This window comes from Mustela lutreola, chromosome 1 (assembly GCF_030435805.1).
Source record: "Mustela lutreola isolate mMusLut2 chromosome 1, mMusLut2.pri, whole genome shotgun sequence".
Classification (NCBI taxonomy): Eukaryota; Metazoa; Chordata; class Mammalia; order Carnivora; family Mustelidae; genus Mustela; species Mustela lutreola.
This window is the reverse complement of record NC_081290.1, coordinates 154,164,450-154,183,933: the sequence shown is the minus strand read 5'-3', so window position 1 is coordinate 154,183,933 and position 19,484 is coordinate 154,164,450. Positions and strand designations below refer to the sequence as shown.

Sequence of the window (19,484 nt, the reverse complement as noted above, 5' to 3'; positions counted from 1 at the left end):
ATAGATTTTTTAAAAAGATTTTATTTATTGATTTGACAGAGAGAGATCACAAGTAGGCAGAGAGACAGGCAGAGAGAGAGGAAGGGAAGCAGGCTCCCTGCTGAGCAGAGAACCCGATGTGGGACTCAATCCCAGGACCCTGAGATCATGACCTGAGCTGAAGGCAGCGGCGTAACCCACTGAGCCACCCAGGCACCCAGATTTTTTTTTTTTAAATGTAGGTGCAACACCCAGCATGGAGCCCACTGTAGGGTTTGAACTCAACGATAATCCTGAATCAAGACTTGGACTCTTAACCGACTGAGCCACCCAGATGCCCCAAAAGTTAAATAGACTTTAAATCCAGTTAAACCTCCAAAAGAGGTCATGTTTCCACCCCGCAGTTAAAAATTCCAAACATAGAAGCCGATCATTAATCACATAATAGAAATGCCTTTTGGTCCATGATAACTTTGTCCAATATGCCTGTGAGCAGTTCTACTCTAATGATTTCACAGGTCTTCGGAGGTGGCTAGAAGTAAGTAAATTTCTATATACTTATATAGGAATTGCTTTAGAAGGGGTTAGAGCAGTTCCCCTGAAAGTTTAGTCTAAGAGTATATATTTTTAAAATATATTTTAAAAAAGGCTGTCGCAAGAAAAGTTATCTTTAGAAAACTATGGACCTGCTCCATAGTACAGAACCTGTTCCAGTGAGCTGTGGCTGGAACAGAATAACCAAGTGGCGTTTGGAAATTCTCATCCCCATTTGTTGAGTCAACCTGAAAGGGAGGAGCCCAGACACCTGCATATTTACATAAGCTCCTCCAGGAGTCAGACATGGCCAGGGAAGAGAATTAACATCCTGATAATCAAGACTCAGCTCACCAACAGGAAGGTAATCCAAATAAGAGGTGCTCTCCATTACTAGCCAGATTGTCTTTGATATTCTTCATTTTCTACATTTTCTTTTTACAGAAAAGTAAATTAGAAGTAATAATTTTTGAAAAAAATGTTTTAAGATCTCTTGATCATTATGAACATGGGATTATATAGCAAACATTTATGTTCTGATGGGATAGTATTTAAATTAGGAGATCAACTTTGATAGTCCTTAAAATGTAATCTTTGGTCTCTAGTCAAGAGAATAATGGAGTCTTAGGAGTGATATTTAAATTAAATTTAATTCAAGACAAACATCACATACATCCACCTTCTCCAAAATGCTTAATTCATCTGAATTAAGGAAATGGCAATTATTCTGACTGAAGTCTTTGTTCTGTGATATGTGTGTTTGGGCAAGTTTAGGCAAACAGCAAAGGTTTAGAAATCCTACCACCAAGCCTACAGCATTTTGAAAATGCAAAAGCCAACTTGATTTTCCAATCTGGCAGTTCAATATGAGCTGTCAAAATCTCATCCAATTAGTCCTTCTATTCCAGATAATCTAGTTTCCTCGGGGTCATTATGGTTTTCCTTGGACAGCGGTCCAGTACACGTGAGCATTCTTTTCCAATTCCCTCAGTTAGCATTGGCAACTCTAGTATCAGAACTATGGAAGTTCAACATTGTTGTCACCAACTCTGGAAGATCAAATTCGTGTTTCCACCCCCAGTCCTTCCGAGCATTGCTGTCATCAAAGTTCATCGGCCAACTATCCGCTAGGAAAAGACATGGAAGAGAAGCTTGAATTACTCAGACTGTGGACTTGCAAAAATGTCTAGCACATTTTATATAAAGGTCTACTATACAAAATGCCACAAAAGAAATTCACCCTCCGAAATTCCTCCTCCAAGGAGACCAGAGTGGCCATTATGCACATATATAGCCACCCTCTTAGATCAGAAGATTCTATTACATGCCCATGATCAGGCACTGGGGATTGTGACTCACTATTAAAATCTCCCATGGACATGTAGGGCAGCAATCTTCTACTCCAGCAGTGCTCAAGGCCACAGCGGCAATCACAGCATCAGAAAACCCACGGACATTTTCTTGTGCTGTTGGCTGGTTTTATGTATCAACAATAAAATGGTGAAATGCTGAAAAGCTATTTATTTGGAATAGGATGATTCCACCCCTTTATATATCAGTGCCCCAAAGTGCAGCATCTGTTGTCTCAACAACAGCTTCTTCTTCAGAATGTGTCCAGAACCTCCTTATTCTCCATGCTTTATGTCCTCAAGGGACTCACAGTGCCAACTAAAGCTTCACTTAGATTTTGAGGAGAGTTGAAATGATGTACCCACCTATGGCCTGTCGAACAGAATCCACGTTGTATGTGATCTGGAATTCTGGTATGTGCTTGAGAACCTCCTGGGCCAGGTCCCCAGGGGTGAAGCTCATGGCATTGACATTGTAGGTCCTCATGGAGAGGGACTCTGCCGGGGCCTCCATGACTTCCAGAGTGGCCCTGAGGCAGTCATCAATATACATCATCGGGAGCCTCGTGCTGGGTTTCAGGTTGCACTCAAATTTGCCATTCTTTAGGGCATCGTGGAAGATCTGGACTGCATAATCTGAAAGAGAATCCTGTCTGTGACTCGTCTTATAACAAAATGATGAATGTGTTAGGTCAATGGTTACACCTTAGGCTCTTTATGCTCCTCAGCATCACTGAGGACCCCCAAAGAGGTCTTAGGAGTGTGGGTTACATCAATATCTACTATATCAGAAAGTAACGGAGCATTTAAAAAATACTGCTACATCTTAAAATGATAATAATAAACCCATCATATAGTCATATGTATGATATTGTATAGGAAGAAGAATGTATTTTTCAAACAAAAGAAGGCTTAGTGAAAAGAATGGCATGTTTTACATTTTGACCATGTCTTGTTGCCTGGCTCAATAACAGAAAGTTGGAGTCTCCGGTTGCCTTGTGTGTTCAGCTCACTAGGCCGTCACACATCACACAGTCTCTAGAAAACTCCACAGTGCACTTGTAAAGGAGAATGAAAAGAAGGCAAATGACAGCTTCATATTGATACGGAAAGAGTTTTGACCTCTTGGACCACTTGGAAAAAAACAAAGATCCTGAGGGATTCCCAGTGCATAATTGGAGAGTATTGTATTAAGGCAAAAAGCTTTTTAAAAAGTAACCTCAACAAAAATCTCCTTTAAAATCCCTCAGATTTGGGGATGCCTGGGTGGTTCAGTTGGTTAAGCATCTGTCTTCAGCTGAGGTCGGTCGTAAGGGTCCTGGGATCAATTCCCACATAGGGCTCTTTGCTCAGCGGGGAGCCTGTTTCTCCCTCTGCCTGCCACTCCTCCTGCTTGTGCTCTCTCTTTCTTTCAAATAAATAAATAAGTAAATAAAATAAATTTAAAATCTCTCAGATTTTGCCAAGGTTTAGCTTTTATTATTTTTTTAAAGATTTTATTCATTTATTTGTCAGAGAAAGAAAGAGCAAGCAAGCACAAGCAGGGGGAGCAACAGGTAGAGGGAGAAGCAGGCTTCCCCATGAGCAAGAAGCCCAGCGTGGTACTCAATCCCAGGACCTTAGGATCATAACCTGAGCACAAGGCAGACGCTTAACAGACTGAGCCACCCATGTGTCCCAAGGCTTAGCTTTTATATTATATCTCAGAGCCCCTCATATGGGAAGGATTTCTAATATGGGAGTTACTGAACATAATGCATGCTGGAGTTCAAACTCATAACAATAAAAATAACAACAACAACAATGACAAGAACAACACTTATGCTCCTTTAACAACATGCAATGCATACATATAGTCCATTTTCACGGAGTTCTCTGCATTAAGAAACAAAGGCTGGATTCAATTCAATTCTATTTGGTGTTCTCCTACATTACAAATTCGACATGACAAATTTGTTCTCGAATATTACCTGTTTGATTCTAGCACTGGGGATGGCTAATCATGGGCTTGATTTGCAACACCAGCATGAGCTGCCCTTAACACGTTCAAGTCAATGGGACTCCATGAGCTTCTCAGATGCGCTTGCCAGAGAGGGCGCAGAAACTCGGGGTCAGCACACAGCTAAAAAGATAGCTGGTCCCTTGCTGCTCTTCAGGGCACGTAGAAAACCTATCTTACTTAGGGCAAAAACGGGAAACAGCACTTACCCGTTGTTCCTCCTCCAGGCTGGGAGTCTGCTGAAATAATTCCAGGATATCTCAAGCATCGGAAATCTAACCCGTAACGGTAATGGTAATACTACAAAAAAGAGAAAAGCAACTTTAAAACAAATGCTTTAAACCAGACAGAGCAATGCAAAGAAAAGAAGAGCTCTTTCTTGGGGGGTGGGGGATGGAACAGAATATCTTTCCATGCAGTTCTATTGAAATATTCCTAAAGGAAGCGAGACTAGAATTTCTAAGGGCCACTCACTTTTCTTTAACAAGTAACCCTTCCGCTTTCACTTTCAAAAAAATCACTCTGGTGATATATCAACACGGTCAATAACAAATCAGCCTGCGCTGATTGTCAGCTCTTCTTTGGAAGAGAGTCACTGCTCGACACCCCAAACAATCCTCCTGGAGCGTGTTCCTGTAGTGCAGAATGGCACAGAGCTCAGGGGAGGGCTGTGGGGGAGGAGGGTAATGCCTGATACCTCAGCTAAAGGAGCAGACACCACTCCCACTTGTCCTAGAGTTTTGTGGGTTTTTTTAAGTTTTTAAATTTTATTTTATTTGAGAGAGAGAGAGAGAATGAGAGCGAGAGCATGAGCAGGGGGAGCAGGAGAGGGAGAAGCAGGCTCCCCACTGGGTAGGGAGCCCAATGTGGGATTTGATCCCAGGACCCTGGGATCATGACCTGAGCCAAAGGCAGAGGCTTAACCAACCGAGTCACCCAGGCTTCTGTTAGCACAGAATTTTAAAGACAAAGAATATTAAAAAAAAAAAAAAAAAAAGAAAAGAAAAGAACAAAAGTCCTTTGACCTTCTCCTTAACACAGTGTTCAAAAATCACATCCCATTACTGCCAATACTTGGAGCCTGACAGAACGGAGCAGTACCAGTAAGACAGATAGCAAATGAAGAAGAGGGTGCCATCGAGGGGCCAAGGGCTAAGGAGCTCTTCCGGAGCATTCAGTTCCTGCCACTTGGCAAACGCAATCAGTTTGGGAGCACTTCTGGGGGCTGGGCGGGGATGGGGGTAGAGGTAAACGTCCCCTCCAAGGATGAGTCAGCTAGTGTATGAGGCAAAGAGAACAGAAAAGGCAACACTGCGTCATCTTGCCAAGCAAGGCTTACTTCTCCCATGAGCTCGGCGTGGACCTTGGACACCCCGTAGATGGTCCTGGGCCTCTGCACACAGAGATCGGGAGTTGGATTCCGGGGAGAAGTAGGGCCAAAAGCTCCGATCGTGCTAGGCACAAACAATCGCAAACTGTGCTCTGCCGCGACATCCAGGACGTTATGCAATCCTGCAAGGAACAGACATGACGACCACCATCTCAAAAATCTCCTGCAGAAGAACTGGAAGAGCTGGCAAATCAGCCATCCTGGGCAAGACCCAGAAACTTACCAGTGATATTGACGGCCCTGGCCAAGGACACATTCGCTTCCCCCACCGCACTGAGCAGAGCGCTATAATGAAACAACCAGGTGATGCGGTTGTTTACCACGATCTCCCGAAGATTCTTGTAATCCAGAATGTCGGAATAAATAAACGGGCCTACAAGGAACACAACAAAACCAGAGAAGCACAAGTTAGGGGTTTAAAAAGCCAAGGGGACCTTCCCCCCAGCACCAGTTGGCTCGTGAACTCCATTAGGGTCAACTGGATGGCTGGCTCATTGGACGCTGTGCAGCATTTTGCTTACGAAAGAACAAACCCCAGCCACCCCCTAGGTAACAGGAACTCGTGCTCATGAAGAGCTTAAACTTGCCACTCGCTGTCCAAGGCCTTTCTGTATACTTAGATCTGACCGGGAGGGAAACTGAGGCACAGAGAAAAACTAGCCAGGATCGAGTGAGTGGGAGAACCGGGGAGGGGGTGTGTGTCACAACCAGGTATCTGGCTCCTGAGTTGGTGCTATTAATAGTCCCCCTACAGGCACGGTAATTTCACTCTGCGGAAAAGTTACCCAATTTAGAAAGGCTAGAGAAGTGGGTTTCTAAAAGAACATACAACTTGGTGTAGAAGAACCACAGGCATGAGCTAGGGAGAGCCAGGCTAGTTCGGTGGCAGCTTCCCCCACTTACAGCAAAGTACCAGGAAGGACCTGGAGACCTTACAAACATGTTTCTAAGGTAGGAAAAAGCTTGAGGACTTTGCAGTGTTTGTGCGTGCGTGCACAGCTGTTTAAGAGCAAATTTATGTTGGGGCCCAACTCTTGATTTCACCTCAGGTCATGATCTTAGGGTTGTGAGATCAAGCCCTGTGTTCGGCTCTGTGCTTAGCACGGAGAGTCTGACTCTGTTGGGATTCTCTCTCTCTCTCCCTCTTGCTAAAATAAATAAATAAATCATCATCATCATCATCATCATCATCTTTTTTTAAAGAGCAAATCTATGTTGAAATAGGAGGATTAATTTCTCCAAAGTTTTAGAGTTCTTTTTTCTCATTACAGAACTTGATTTTTGTTTTCCCTCTGAGAAAAGAAATTAAAAACTCAAAAAGGCAGGAATCGAAGTTTTTATTCCAAAGATACTATCCCAAATAATGCACAAAGATATCATCCCCAAACTTTACTTCAAGTTTGAAAGAGTTTTCCTGTTCTTGTAACTCTTAACAAGAAGCAGCATTAACTGCAGACATTTCACAGAATTACGAGGGATCATATTAGGAATGTGGGTTTTTGTGGTTGTTTGTTTGTTTTTTTAAAGAGATAGTGAGTTAGGGGATGAGGCACAGAATGAAAGGGAGAGAGAGAATCCCAAGTCAGCTCCACGGCCAACATGGAGCCAGACGTGCAGCTCAATCTTACCATGCTGATCTCGTGACTGGAGCTGAAATCAGGAATTGGTCACTTAACCCACTGAGCCACCCAGGTACCCCCAAATAGGAATTTTTTTTTTTTAAGATTTGTATTTATTTATATGACAGACAGAGATCACAAGTAGGCAGAGAGGCAGACAGAGAGAGAAGAAGGGAAGCAGGCTCCCTGCTGAGCAGAGAGCCCAATGTGGGACTCGATCCCAGGACCCTGAGATCACGACCTGAGCTGAAGGCAGCGGCTTAACCCACTGAGCCACCCAGGCGCCCCCCAAATAGGGAATTTTTAAAAGTCACACAACTGGGCCTCAATAACACCTTTCTTTTCATCACAAGTCTGGTTATGAGCTGCTGCACACACTGATCCCATAAGCCGTCTCTCTAACTACATTTTGAAAATCAAAGATGAAACAAAAACAAGGCATCTTGATCTCTTACCACTGTGGAAGATGTGATCGGGGGGTTTCCTTATGTCAGACAAAATCACATTGTCCTTCCCAAATCGTTTCCTGTAGGAAAGAGCAAAACACGTGACTTGGTACATCTAGGATATAACTGGCCCAATGAAAATGCGCTTTCAAATAGGGCAAAGGACCAGTGGGGGAGACGATGAGCCACAGACCTGCTACATGTTTATGATATGAAGAACAAAATAAAATGATTACATGTTGCCAAAGACAAGTTGTACATACTAAAGAACTCATATTTTCAATTTCAGCTTTTTGGGCTCTTACCTCAAAAAGTTAGCAAGCCCTACTCCAAGCTGGCCAAGACCCCCTAGATGAAGAAGAAAAAAGTGGAACTTTAATTCAAATCTTACCAGTTCATTTATTCCCAGAACATAGTAACAGAATAAGACTGTAGGGCAATCTCAGCTAATTAGGGAAAGGCCCAGCCTGACCTGATAAAACGAAGTTACATCCTTCACACGAGGACAGAGATTGATGCGGGTAATTATTAGTCGCAGAGACAAAACTCTTTCTAGCATTGGGTGGCTGACAGGAAGCAACGGCGCAGAAAGAGAAAAAAATCACAAGAAAGCAGGATAACCTCCTAGCTTCTTAAGTCAGGAATTCCTCTCAGACCTGCCCTCATTATTTGATGAGTTCTGAAGCCTGAATGCAACAGGAGCCAAAACACTCAAAAGCCAAACAGAAAATTTGAGATCAGCCTCTGGAAGGATTATCAAGAAGCCCATCCTCCATTAGGACTGGGCTGGGGTGCAAGAGGGGAAAAGGGGGACAAACCAGGAAATCATCCAAGAAAAGGGAAGACAACTGAATTGACAAGGAGCCATGAAGAAAACTAATTTTTTTTTTTAATTTTTAAAAATTAAAATTAGAGCTTCCTAATTTAGAGGCTTAAAAATGCTGCTGAGCGAGGTGCCTGGGTGACTCACTGGGTTAAGCCTCTGCCTTCGGCTCAGGTCATGATCTCAGGGTCCTGAGATCGAGTCCCACATTGGGCTCTCTGCTCAGCAGGGAGCTGCTGCCCGCCCCCCCACGCCCGCCTCTCTGTTTACCTGTGATCTCTGTCAAATAAATTAATAAAATCTTAAAAAAAAAAATAAAAGCCACTGAGAGGGATGCCTGGGTGGCTTAGTTGGTTAAGCGTCAGCCTTTGGCTAAAGTCATGATCCCAGGATCCTGGGATCAAGCCCCACATCCCATTGGGCTGCTTGCTCAGCGGGGAGCCTGCTTCTTCCCCTCCTTTGTCCCTCCCCCTGCTTGTGCACGCGCATGCGCAGGCGCTCTCTCTGACAAATAAATAAAATCTTTTTTTAAAAAATGCCACTGATTGAAATGGGTGAGCTGGGTTTGTGAGTACAGCTGGGGGAATGAAACTGCAAATTTCATCTGAGAGAGGTAAACGAGGCAGGGAGATACAGAAAGTGGGATTTCCTGTAAGTGCTTATTACCATGGGACTGGACCCAGGCCCACTGACACCACCACAGAAGGTGCTCTGCCGGTGGTGGAGGGAGGGAGCCAACTAGCACCAGATAAGTGGGGCAAACCAGGGAGGACAGTATAAGGGGGAAGAGATTACACCTGAAGTCCATTTCCAGCCGGAGAGGAGGCGGCGGAAGTGAAAGAAACACACACACACTGTGAGGAATGTAAGAAGCCAAGGGGATGGTGCGAAGAAGGAAATAAAGTGTGTCCACCACATCAGAGGTGGGCTTGTGTTGGCTGGAAGGACCTGGAGTGCCAGGTGAAACTTGGAGTGACGAGGACATAGCATCAGGGGCTGGGTGGACAGGAGGTAAGGAGCACAGGGAGCAAGTCTGGCGACAGTGAGATTAACGGCTTTCCAAGATGGTGGGGATGGGTTCCTCAGGCAGGCCCTAACATGTCTCCTCTGTCTCCCACACAAAAACAGGCAACAGCTGCTGGGCATAGATGATGTGGTTGAGGAGGTCAGTCAAGAAAAGATGCACCTGAGGCACCACCCACACTGTAGCCCCTGCACATTTGCTCCCCTCAGGCGATCTCAGCCACACAGCAGCTTCCTGCCCCCCCCCCCCCCCCCCCCCGTTTCCTAGAGCCAACCTTTAGACAATAAAAAATCACAACATGCAAAGAAAGCACTAACAACAGTGACAGAATAAGGATTTTGGGCTTGCCATTCTGGAGGAAGCCAATCATGGAAAAGGTTATTTCTGATGAATACATGTTAGCTGGTGGCATGGTAGCCCTTCCAAAGCCATCCAGAAAGAGCAAAGGAAAAAAAAAGGGAGGGGGGAGGAGGAGGAGGAGAAAAGAGAAGGAGGAGAAGGAGGAGGAGGAGAATCATCAAGTTGCAAATGTGGAATAAAGAAGGAAAAAAAAAAAAAAAGCCCAACCTGTAATTAGGACACGTGGCTGGTCTGTTCCAGAGAAGGAGGCAGAGTGGAAGTTGGCATCTGCTGGAATCTGCCGAGGGGAGGTGGCCAGAAACCGGAACGGCGGGGCAGCTGTCCAGCAGCCACAGGCTGGGCTCCCCAGCATCTGGCCCACGACCTGCCGCAGCATCCTAGTGACCAGCATTTCCCTGCAAACACCCTGCAATTAAAAAGGAGCAGAGTTCATTACACAACCTTTTATGCTTCCAACCCCTCTGAACACAAGCTCACGGGCACAACGTGGATTGGACTCCCGAACTGAACTAAAGAGACTGCTGAGTGGGCCAACGGGAAGCCTGTCAAGAGCCTCCTGCAAGCTGGGCTCTGTAAAAAGGGGATCAAACCCAGCAGGCAGACAAAAGCCGGGCAGAGATTTAGAACTGACACTGCACAATGCTGACATCGCCTGCATCTAACGGTTACTGTGGAGGGGACCGTGCATGGACCTGGAAACAACAAGTCAGTGCATCCCAACGAAGCCTTCACATCCTTAGAGCTGGCCGCAGTCTGTCCACGCACCACCAGAAGGCACAGACAGGTCCCAGATTAAATAACTTAGTGCCCTGTCCATCTTGTGCAAATATTCAGATATTATCCTTAGAGTGAACCAGACTAGAAAAGCAGATGGTTAAAAGATGGCGCTCGGTGACATTCGGTAAGCTGTGACCCCTTTGTTTTGCTGCCCTCTCCTTTCAAAAGGATCATCTGGAAGAGCTGTTTTCTCCTTTTCTTCCAGACCATGAACATTTTAGTCCCCCTCCTCTTCCTCACCAGTCTTATTGGTTACAGACCATGAAATCATTTCTGGCCTTAAGAGTTCACCCCTTAAGACAGTCCAACTGCACAAGGCTTGCGACTGGAGGTGCAGGCAGGGCTTTCACACACGACCCCCGGCCCCAACCTCCTGCCCCAGCACCCAGACAAGTGTGTCCCAAGAGTAAATCAGAGCCACACAGCAGGCTCTGCTGCTTCCCACCCTCTAAAGTCAGGCCTCCTGCACTCTGCACATGGCCCTGTGCCTTCCACAGTAAGATTTCCAACAGAGCTGGCAGAGGAAACTTCAGAGCCAACTCCGGTGACTCACGCCCTTCCAACGAGCTCACCAGATCTAACCATCATATCTTTGTAAACTATAGTTCAAGACCCTTTAAGATCTGAACTTAGCCTTCTCCCACATTCAACTCAGTACCTTGAGGAGAGAACTTAATACACAGCATTCAAAGCCCCTACATCCTTCCCTCCCAGCTAACTTTGCCAAACAAGCGGAAGAGAGCCTTCTGCTGGAGCGTCTCTGGCTTGCTACAGGGGATCAGGCCTGGAAAAGGGGCCCCCACTCTGGACCACATTATAGGAAAGGCCCAAGTGTCCCTCATAAGACCTTTGGGGAAGTCATCTTTTCAACCATCATTTTTACCCAAGACCAGGTAAGAACTCTGATTCTTTTTTGGGGGGGTGGGTGTGGGGGAGGGAATAGAGTAAAATGTAATTTTTTTTATTGGAAAACAAGTACATAACTTGGAATGGATTTGACGCCAATTGTGCCATAAGCAAATTTTCTTTAAGTGGCTAAACAAAGTTTTTTTTTTTTTTAAAGATTTTATTTATTTGACAGAGAGAGAGAGATCACAAGTAGGCAGAGAGGCAGGCAGAGAGAGAGAGAGGAGGAAGCAGGCTCCCCGCAGAGCAGAGAGCCCAATGTGGGACTCGATCCCAGGACCCTGAAATCATGACCTGAGCCGAAGGCAGTGGCTTTAACCCACTGAGCTACCCAGGCGCCCCTGTGGCTAAACAAAGTTTAAAAAGCAAGTAACAACAAAAGAAAATGTCCTAGTACAGGACCAGCAGTACCAAAAAAAATAACGTGTGAGTCCATGGAGCATATACCCATTGTGCAACAGTGCAACTCTGAACCACATATTGCCTTCAGTTCATACTCCACGGAGGAGTTATGGCTCCTCGCTTCTACAACATGCCAACACGTCCTCACAAAAACTGCTTAAAACAAAGGCACAACCCAAATCTTCCCTCATCTGACCAACTCCATCTCCACTGAGGTGTGCACAAGGACTGAGACTTACCCAGAGGAAGCCATGTGCGCCATGTGACTGGACCGGCTTTCTCAAGGAGGGTTTCAGGACAACCACAGTAAGATAAGGGAAGAAAACAGGGAGGACTGAGGTCCTAATCACTATCTGTGCATGTTTCTGGACAGCAAGGGGGAAACCTTTTACAGATAAGTTACAAAGAAGAGGCAGATAAATAATTTGGTACAAGACACTGAACACATTCTGCACAACACCTGCACATTGCTGTCATCTGAGTACAAACTCCTCATAGCTCACGTGCCTGTCGCTGTGAAAATCTGCTTCCCTGCCCACTTCAACCTTGGCATCTGCTCACTTCTCTCTCAGGTCTGGCATCACATGGCGGAGCCCTGCATTCCTATAGCCGCGGCCATCTTTATCTAACACGCGGATGGCTCTCCAATTTCTTCCTCATTTTTCTTGCCATCATTGTCAGAAATTCCGGGCTGTCAATTGCTTTACCTCAAGACAGCCATCACACCTCAACACGGAACAAGTGTATCCCTTTAACACATGACATACTAAAAAGATAGGTCCCTGAAGGGTCAAGATTTAATACTACTTAACATTTTTACTGTCATATAAACGGCATTCTTAAGTAAATCTGGCAAACTTTTCAAAAAAGCTATCCTACACCAAATACTTTGGCACCAATCACTTTTGCTGCCAAGCAGTCACCAAAGATACTAATGATTGGTTTGGTGCTGATACCAGATGAACACAAACAAAATGACAAATCCAGCCATGACTGCAAATTTTTCCATTTGTAAGGCAGAATACACTTCTGTTAAGATACTAACACAGTCTTCAGGTTTGCAGCTAAAATTTTAATTTGACAAGTTTCTCTATTATTAGAAGGTGACAGGACTAGGATTTCCTTCGATGCTTTTTCCTCCAAACAAGGCTTTACTGTGTTTCTCCAGCCACTGCAATTTGATAAACTATCCTGCTAGATGCTTCAATAGCTTTTTCACTACTAGTTTGTAAAGCTATAACAAATCATTTTTGGCTTCTCAAGAGCTCATCAGATCTACATTTAAGTCATTCAGTTCATTTTTATTTAGAGGACTCTGAATGGTTGTTCTCAAAAGAATGCTACTGGCACTGTAATATTATACAAAAACTTTCTACAGTGTAAGACACAGAATGTAAATGTCTAACAACTGTAAAACTGATGAAATCTGTCACATTTTTAGGTTTTATGTAGTTCTCTGGAGTAAATTCCTCCCTTTCATTATTCAGGAAACTCTGATAGATCGTTTCATTTTTTTCAGCATTTATAGACATCGATGGTATAGCTCTGAGTAGAAAAATCAAGTTATCTAGTATCCCCCTGTTTAGCCAACAATACAAAAATAGATAAATATCCGTTCACTTTAGAATAGTTTTATATCATTTAAAAATTTATAAAAGTGTTCAAATCAAGACTATGAAGTATAATGTTTTGACTTCTAGGACCCTACAAAATGTCTCTGGGAAGCCCAGGATTCCCAAGGTTATATATATATTTTTTTTAATTTTATTTATTTATCAGAGAGAGAGAGGGGAAGAGAGAGAGCACAGGCAGACAGAATGGCAGGCAGAGGCAGAGGGAGAAGCAGGCTCCCTGCTGAGCAAAGAGCCGGATGTGGGACTCGATCCCAGGACAATGGGATCATGACCTGAGCTGAAGGCAGCTGCTTTACCAACTGAGCCACCCAGGTGTCCCACAAGGTTATATTTTGAGAAGAGCTGTTCTAAAGTAAAATTTGCTTTGCCAACCTAGAGATTAAATTTATATAGGGAAGTCATCAAAGATTCTTAGTCCCTCTTTAAAGACTCGATTATAGTCCACAGACTTTCTCTCCCAAGCACCTTCTTTACTTTAACTGCACAGGGAAGAAGAAACAATTCAACAAACTCTTCCCCAGAGATAATGGAGTGCCTCCCTGACCCAGGACTCTCCAGGGTAGTTATTATACCACTGCTCCCATCATTCTCCTGGCATTTACCTCTCTGCACAAACCACAGAACTCTAAGACAGCACTGACACTATGAAGAGGGTGGGACCGATATAGATGAAGACTTGGAGCTCAAGTACCTTTGCTCCTTGTATGGATATGGTAGAGCTAGGTAAGGAATCAATGAGGTTAATACTGAGGTCTCTAATGTATGCTGCTGTAAGAATGGGGTCCCTGGGGAAGTAGGTCAGATGAGAAGACAGAGTTTGGTTTTGGAAACATTAGGTTTTTGTTTTTGTTTTTTTTTTAAGATTTTATTTATTTGACAGAGAGATCACAAATAGGCAGAGAGGCCGGCAGAGAGAGGAGGAAGCAGGCTCCATGCTGAGCAGAGAGCCCGAAGCAGGGCCTGATCTCAAGACTCTGGGATCACAACCAGAGCCAAAGGCAGAGGCTTAACCCACTGAGCCACCCAGACACCCCCAGAAACATTGGTCTTAAGTGCCAGGAGACAATATGGCTATCTCTCTCATAAAGTTGTGAGCTCTTATGAGAAATTCCTACCAGTAACTGATGTATGTCAGTACTCACCAAACAGTGTGGAACAGACCAGAAGGAGAAAACAGGAAATAACAAGGGTTTGTCTACACCACACACACATACACTAAAACAGAATGCCCCTGTTTGCAGAAAAAAATTACTTTGGTTTCTTAGGGGAGAAACTTATTTCAACTGTGACTGCTCTGAAGATAAATAATTCTGTTTCGGGAATATATATATATTTTTAATGGAAAAACAAAAATGGATTTATTTTACTTTCAAATTTCACACCACAACATTTTACTGAAAATGAAGTGATCTTTAATCTATAAATAAAGGACTCTTTAAATGTCACTCAGGATGTTTTAAGACAGATTTGAATTAACAACATGTCTTACAACATTTCCTTTTTTAAAAAAAAAAAAAGATTTTATTTATTTATTTGACAGAGAGAGATCACAAGTAGGCAGAGAGGCAGGCAGAGAGAGAGAAAGAGAGGAGGAGGAAGCAGGCTCCCTGCCAAGCAGAGTCCAATGCGGGACTCGATCCCTGAGATCATGACCTGAGCCGAAGGCAGCGGCTTAACCCACTGAGCCACCCAGGCACCCCACACACAACAATTTCAATCAACCAGTCACTCTGAAAACACAATGGGGAGGCGTAACAAGTATGTGATGATTTCTTAATTGTCCAAGAGGATAAAGACCTTTTTCGAATATGGAAAGAAATTAGTCTACAGTATTAACCCCTAAAAACTATTCTCCTTTATAGACAACAATATTCAACAATATTATTGTCAGTTTCATACACTTTTACTTTATAAAGAACTCCCAGAGGAAGAAATTTCTGGAGGCTTTCCCAGATATACACAGCTACATTTTCTGTCCTGCCTACAACATCTGCAAAGTATGGCACATCCAGATCCAGATTCTTATGATCGAGGGGCTTCATAATTGCCTCCTCCATATACTCTTTGAGGTCGGCCAAGTTCATAACCATCTCTGTAACAGAATCAATCTCTCCATGCACTGCCACCACAACTTTATAATTGTGCCCATGGCCTTGTGGATTGTTGCATTTCCCAAACAGTTTCGAATGTTTGTTATTACTCAGAGGTTTGCTGTGGAGTCAATGGGTCATGCTGAAGGAGACAAGGCAGGACACTCGGACCCTGGGGGCGACCGCCCTCACCTCGCCTCCTCCTGTTTCAGGAATATTAAGAAACTCCAATTTGAAATATTTAAGGCCAACAAAATAGGCCTTTTCCCTGAGGGCACACCATCAATTTCCCTTAATGTTCTCACTGGCTTATGATCTCCCCCAAATCCAGGTCTAATCATTCTTGCCATGGAGACAGTAAATAAGAATGTATTAATATCTCTGGCACTAAAGAATGAAAGTAAAAGTATCTAGCACTGACAGATGAATGGATTAAAAAAAAAAAATGTGGTGTATACACACAACAGTGTATTATTCAGCCTTGAAGAAGGATATCCTGCCACAGGCTACGCATGGATAAACCTTCAGAACATTATGCCAAGTGAAATAAGCCAGTTACCAAAGGCTAAACAGCATATGATTCCACTCTTAGGATTAGTTATATAAGGTATCCAAGGTGATGAAAATCATAGAAAAAGGAAGTAGAAAGGCACCTGCCAAGAGGTGGGGCATAACGCAGAAGGACTATCAGTGCTTCATTCATTGGCATACAGCTTCAGTTTTGTAAGATGAGAAAGTTTTACAGATCTGTTGCACAGTAACGGGAACATACTTAAACACTACTGGAGTGTTCAATTGAGTACACTTGAGTGTTAAAAATGGTTAACATGGTAAATTTTACATTATGTGACTGCAACCACAATTTAAAATAAAACATGTAAATTCATGTTTTTAAAAAAAGTCTCCAGCCCCAGTTAATGGTCTGCATATACATACATTGCTGAGGAGCTAGAAAATTCACCCAGAGATCAATGCTGTCTCCAGAAGCCTAACAGTCCAGTTGGTGCCTACCAAACCCTAGTCTCATTCAAACTCCTGAGCCCTTATCCCACTTAACTCCTCAACCTGTTCTTCCCACTCTGCTCATAAACCTGCTGAAACTTGTTCTTGTTCATCTCTTCTTCCAGTCTCAGGGGTCTGCAGGAGGGGTCAGTTGCTCTCAACCTTAATTCCCTACCCCTCAAAGTGGGGCTTCCTACCCTGCACTCTGTAAAACTGCTTTCAGGAAAGGGGTGCCATTTGCCTAGTTGATGATTTCCTGGCACCAGACCCTCCCGCACTAAGCTGCTGATTCCTGCCCTCTGTCCACCCCCCGCCCCCGTCCCGCCCCGCCCTGCCCCGCACCCCAAGCCCACGGGTTCTCCCACCTCTTAGTTTGCTTTAAGGACCAATAACCCTTACAAAGGGCATTTGCAAGGCAGTCTCTCCTTTAAATATTCTGGTTCATTAAATAATAAATGTGTACTCTTGGGGCGCCTGGGGGCTGAGTGAGTTAAAGCCTCTGCCTTGGGCTCTGGTCATGATCTCAGGATCCTGGGATCGAGCCCCCCATCCGACTCCCTGCTCACTGGGGAGCGTGCTTCCTCCTCTCTCTCTGCCTGCCTCTCTGCCTACTTGTGATCTGTCAAATAAATAAATAATCTTTAAAAAAAAATAAAAATAAATAAATAAATAAATGTGTACTCTTAATAGAACTGGCGCAAGGAAAAATCAGGCACTTCCTAACGACCGAGCACGCGTGAAACGCCTGCTTTCCTGAACCCTCACCGTATTCCTGAAGCTGGGATCTTTCTCTCCCTTTTACAGGATGAACTGCCCTGCCCAAGGTCAGGCAAGTACTAAACACCAAGAGGGGTAGGAAACCGGATTCGCGCTGAGTCTCAAACCCTCCTTCCACCACCGCCACACTTCTCCCTCAGGAAGCATCCCCGTGGCCGCGCTGAGGGCACCTTCTCCGCACCACCATTCCCGCTCCCCCGCGGTTCCTCCCGGCCTCTCCTCACGGGGTAACCCGACAAGCCCAGGGGCCTCAGGTCACCGCCACTCTCGCTGCGCGAGTCTGAGTACGCTCCTCTGCCAAACCTCAAGGTTCCTCAGTCTTGGGGGACAATGATAGGACTGCCCCACTAGATTGATGAGAACATTTAATAGAGTAATAAGAAGAGCACTTAGCAAACTGTTCAAAGACTCCACCAACGAGCTGGTCAAGTCTGGACTTACCGTGGTGATGATCCGAAAGACAGAAAAAGTTTAGGGAATACCCCAGAGCTCTAAGTTGGAGATACAGAGGGCCTCAGAGGTCTGGCTCTGCAGAGCGAGAGGAGGACGCCGGGGAGAGGGAACCCAAGAAGACACGGGACCTCAGCCCGGCTCTCGCTGGAAAGGGTGAAGGGTCCCATCTTCTCCGGGAGATGCCTGGGTAAACCGGTTTTAGAACGGCCGCGCCTATCCTTATTCCTTGTTGGAGGGTGTCCTAGCAAAGTGGAAGGGGCCGGGTGTCGCCTCCTGTGGACCGAAGCAGCGCCCCCGACCCCGCGCCTCGCAGCTCCGTGGCGACGGCTGGAGACCGCGCTCACGCCGGGGCCAGGGGGACCCGCGACATCAGCCTCCGCTCCTAAACGGGGATCTGCTCCCGGGGACAGCGGCTGGGGTGACGTCCCGGAGCTCCGCACTTACCTTCCGACTGAGGCACCCAGAGGTGCTGCGTTGCGGCGCGGGAATGGGAGCTGGAGCAGCGCGCCGCCGGAGATCCCAGCGCTGCTAGCGGAAACCCGAGCCCGCGCCCAGTGCTCGGCGCCTTTATCGTCTCTGCATCCGAACCCGCCCCTCCGCGCACCAATCCCTTTCTTCCGCCGGGGCCGCGGCTAAGGCGCCGGGTCACGAGGGGAGCCGGGTGGAGGGCCCCGGCTGTCTGGGCAACCCTTTCCCCGCAAGTCTAGGCCACCTCCTCTGACCGACAAAGTGGAGAACTAAGGAACGGCTGGGAGCACGTGAGAGTCCCGCGCGCGCAGCGTGTCCCGCAGCCGCAGTGCCAGCCTTCCCGATTTCGCGTGGGCCTCGTCAAGGTGCGCGCCCCTCTGCAGGCAGCTTTCGCGACTCGGAAATCGGCCCCTCTGTGCCCCCGAGAACCGGCTCGGTCTGGCGTTGAGCGGCTCCGCAGGGACCTGGGGATAAGGGCGGGACGCAGGAGAGGAATTTGGAAGGATTGGCTGAAGAAATGGCCCAGGAACCTGAGTCTGGAGATGTGGTAGTTATTTCTTCTTGGTTTCCCACATGGGAAACATCATTGTCAGGTGAGATGACCCTCAAGGCCACGGACCAGCAGAGTCAGCATCCCGTGAGAACCTGTTAGACGTGAAAATCTGGGGCCTCATCCCGGACCTGCAGAGTCAGGATCTCTACGGGCGGGGCCCAGCGAGCTCTGTTTTAACAAGCCCTCCAGGTGATGCTCATGCGCACGGAAGTTGGAGAAGCGCGGGTCTAAGGCAGGGATTCTCAGACTTCGTTGCCTGTTAGACTCACCTGGAAGTTTTGGGAAGGAGTGAATCAGAATCTCGTTTGGGGGCTTGGAGGGGTTAAGTATTTGTTTAAAGCCCCTCAAGTGATCCCGATGTGCTGTCAAAGCTGAGAACCACAGATTACGGAAAGTCTGGGTACAAAGCAGTCCCCACCCTATCTACTGAATCAAGGTCTACATTTTAAAAGATCTCCAAGTGATTCTCAAGCATATCAGGATTTTGGAAAACGGTTCTAAGAAAGGTCTCCTCCAACATTTAGAATCTGTGATGTTAGACAGCGTGTCGAATTTTCTGTTTAACACGCTCTTGGAAAGCTTCATGTCTTCAACATTTTCTCATACGACATGATCCTCATTATGGCTCTTTCTCTGGTGCACTTAAAGTCTAAAATCTTAAGTATAGACTTTTTAGCCTCCCAGGAGACCTTAGAGATTATGAGGGCACTGTACCCATTTCACAGTGGAAGAGGCGAAGCCCTTTCCAGAAAAGTGAAGACATTTGTTCAAGGCCAGGGGACAGAAACCTGGCCGGGGCACTGCGTCATGGCCCTAATACACCACATCATATCGTGAAGAGTTATTTTTGTTGTTGTTTTCCTCAGACCTTGTGATGGCGTCAGAGATCCTGAGCTTAC

The 19,484-nt window shown here is 45.7% G+C and overlaps 1 protein-coding gene across 1 annotated transcript; it reads right to left on the bottom strand.

Annotated features, from left to right (window-relative positions):
- Positions 1 to 1,144: 1,144 nt before the first annotated feature.
- On the bottom strand, positions 1,145 to 18,371 carry LOC131833693 (L-threonine 3-dehydrogenase, mitochondrial). The gene is made up of 9 exons (XM_059177288.1): positions 18,009 to 18,371; positions 9,731 to 9,929; positions 7,622 to 7,664; positions 7,326 to 7,396; positions 5,475 to 5,624; positions 5,201 to 5,373; positions 4,071 to 4,161; positions 2,229 to 2,498; positions 1,145 to 1,640 (listed from the first exon to the last, which is right to left on the bottom strand). Exons 2-9 carry the CDS (start codon positions 9,912 to 9,914, stop codon positions 1,501 to 1,503), a joined length of 1,122 nt encoding a protein of 373 aa, XP_059033271.1. The 5' UTR covers positions 9,915 to 9,929; positions 18,009 to 18,371; the 3' UTR covers positions 1,145 to 1,500.
- Between the last annotated feature and the right edge of the window lie 1,113 nt (positions 18,372 to 19,484).

Coding starts and splice junctions, on each gene's coding strand:
- LOC131833693 (XM_059177288.1), bottom strand. CDS start 9,914: ATGCTGGTCACTAGGATGCTGCGGCAGGTCGTGGGCCAGATGCTGGGG. Junction 4,162..5,200: donor ACGCCGAGCTCATGGGAGAA/GTAAGCCTTGCT, acceptor TCTTTTTTGTAG/TATTACCATTACCGTTACGG. Junction 1,641..2,228: donor TTCTGTTCGACAGGCCATAG/GTGGGTACATCA, acceptor GTCTTTTCCTAG/CGGATAGTTGGCCGATGAAC.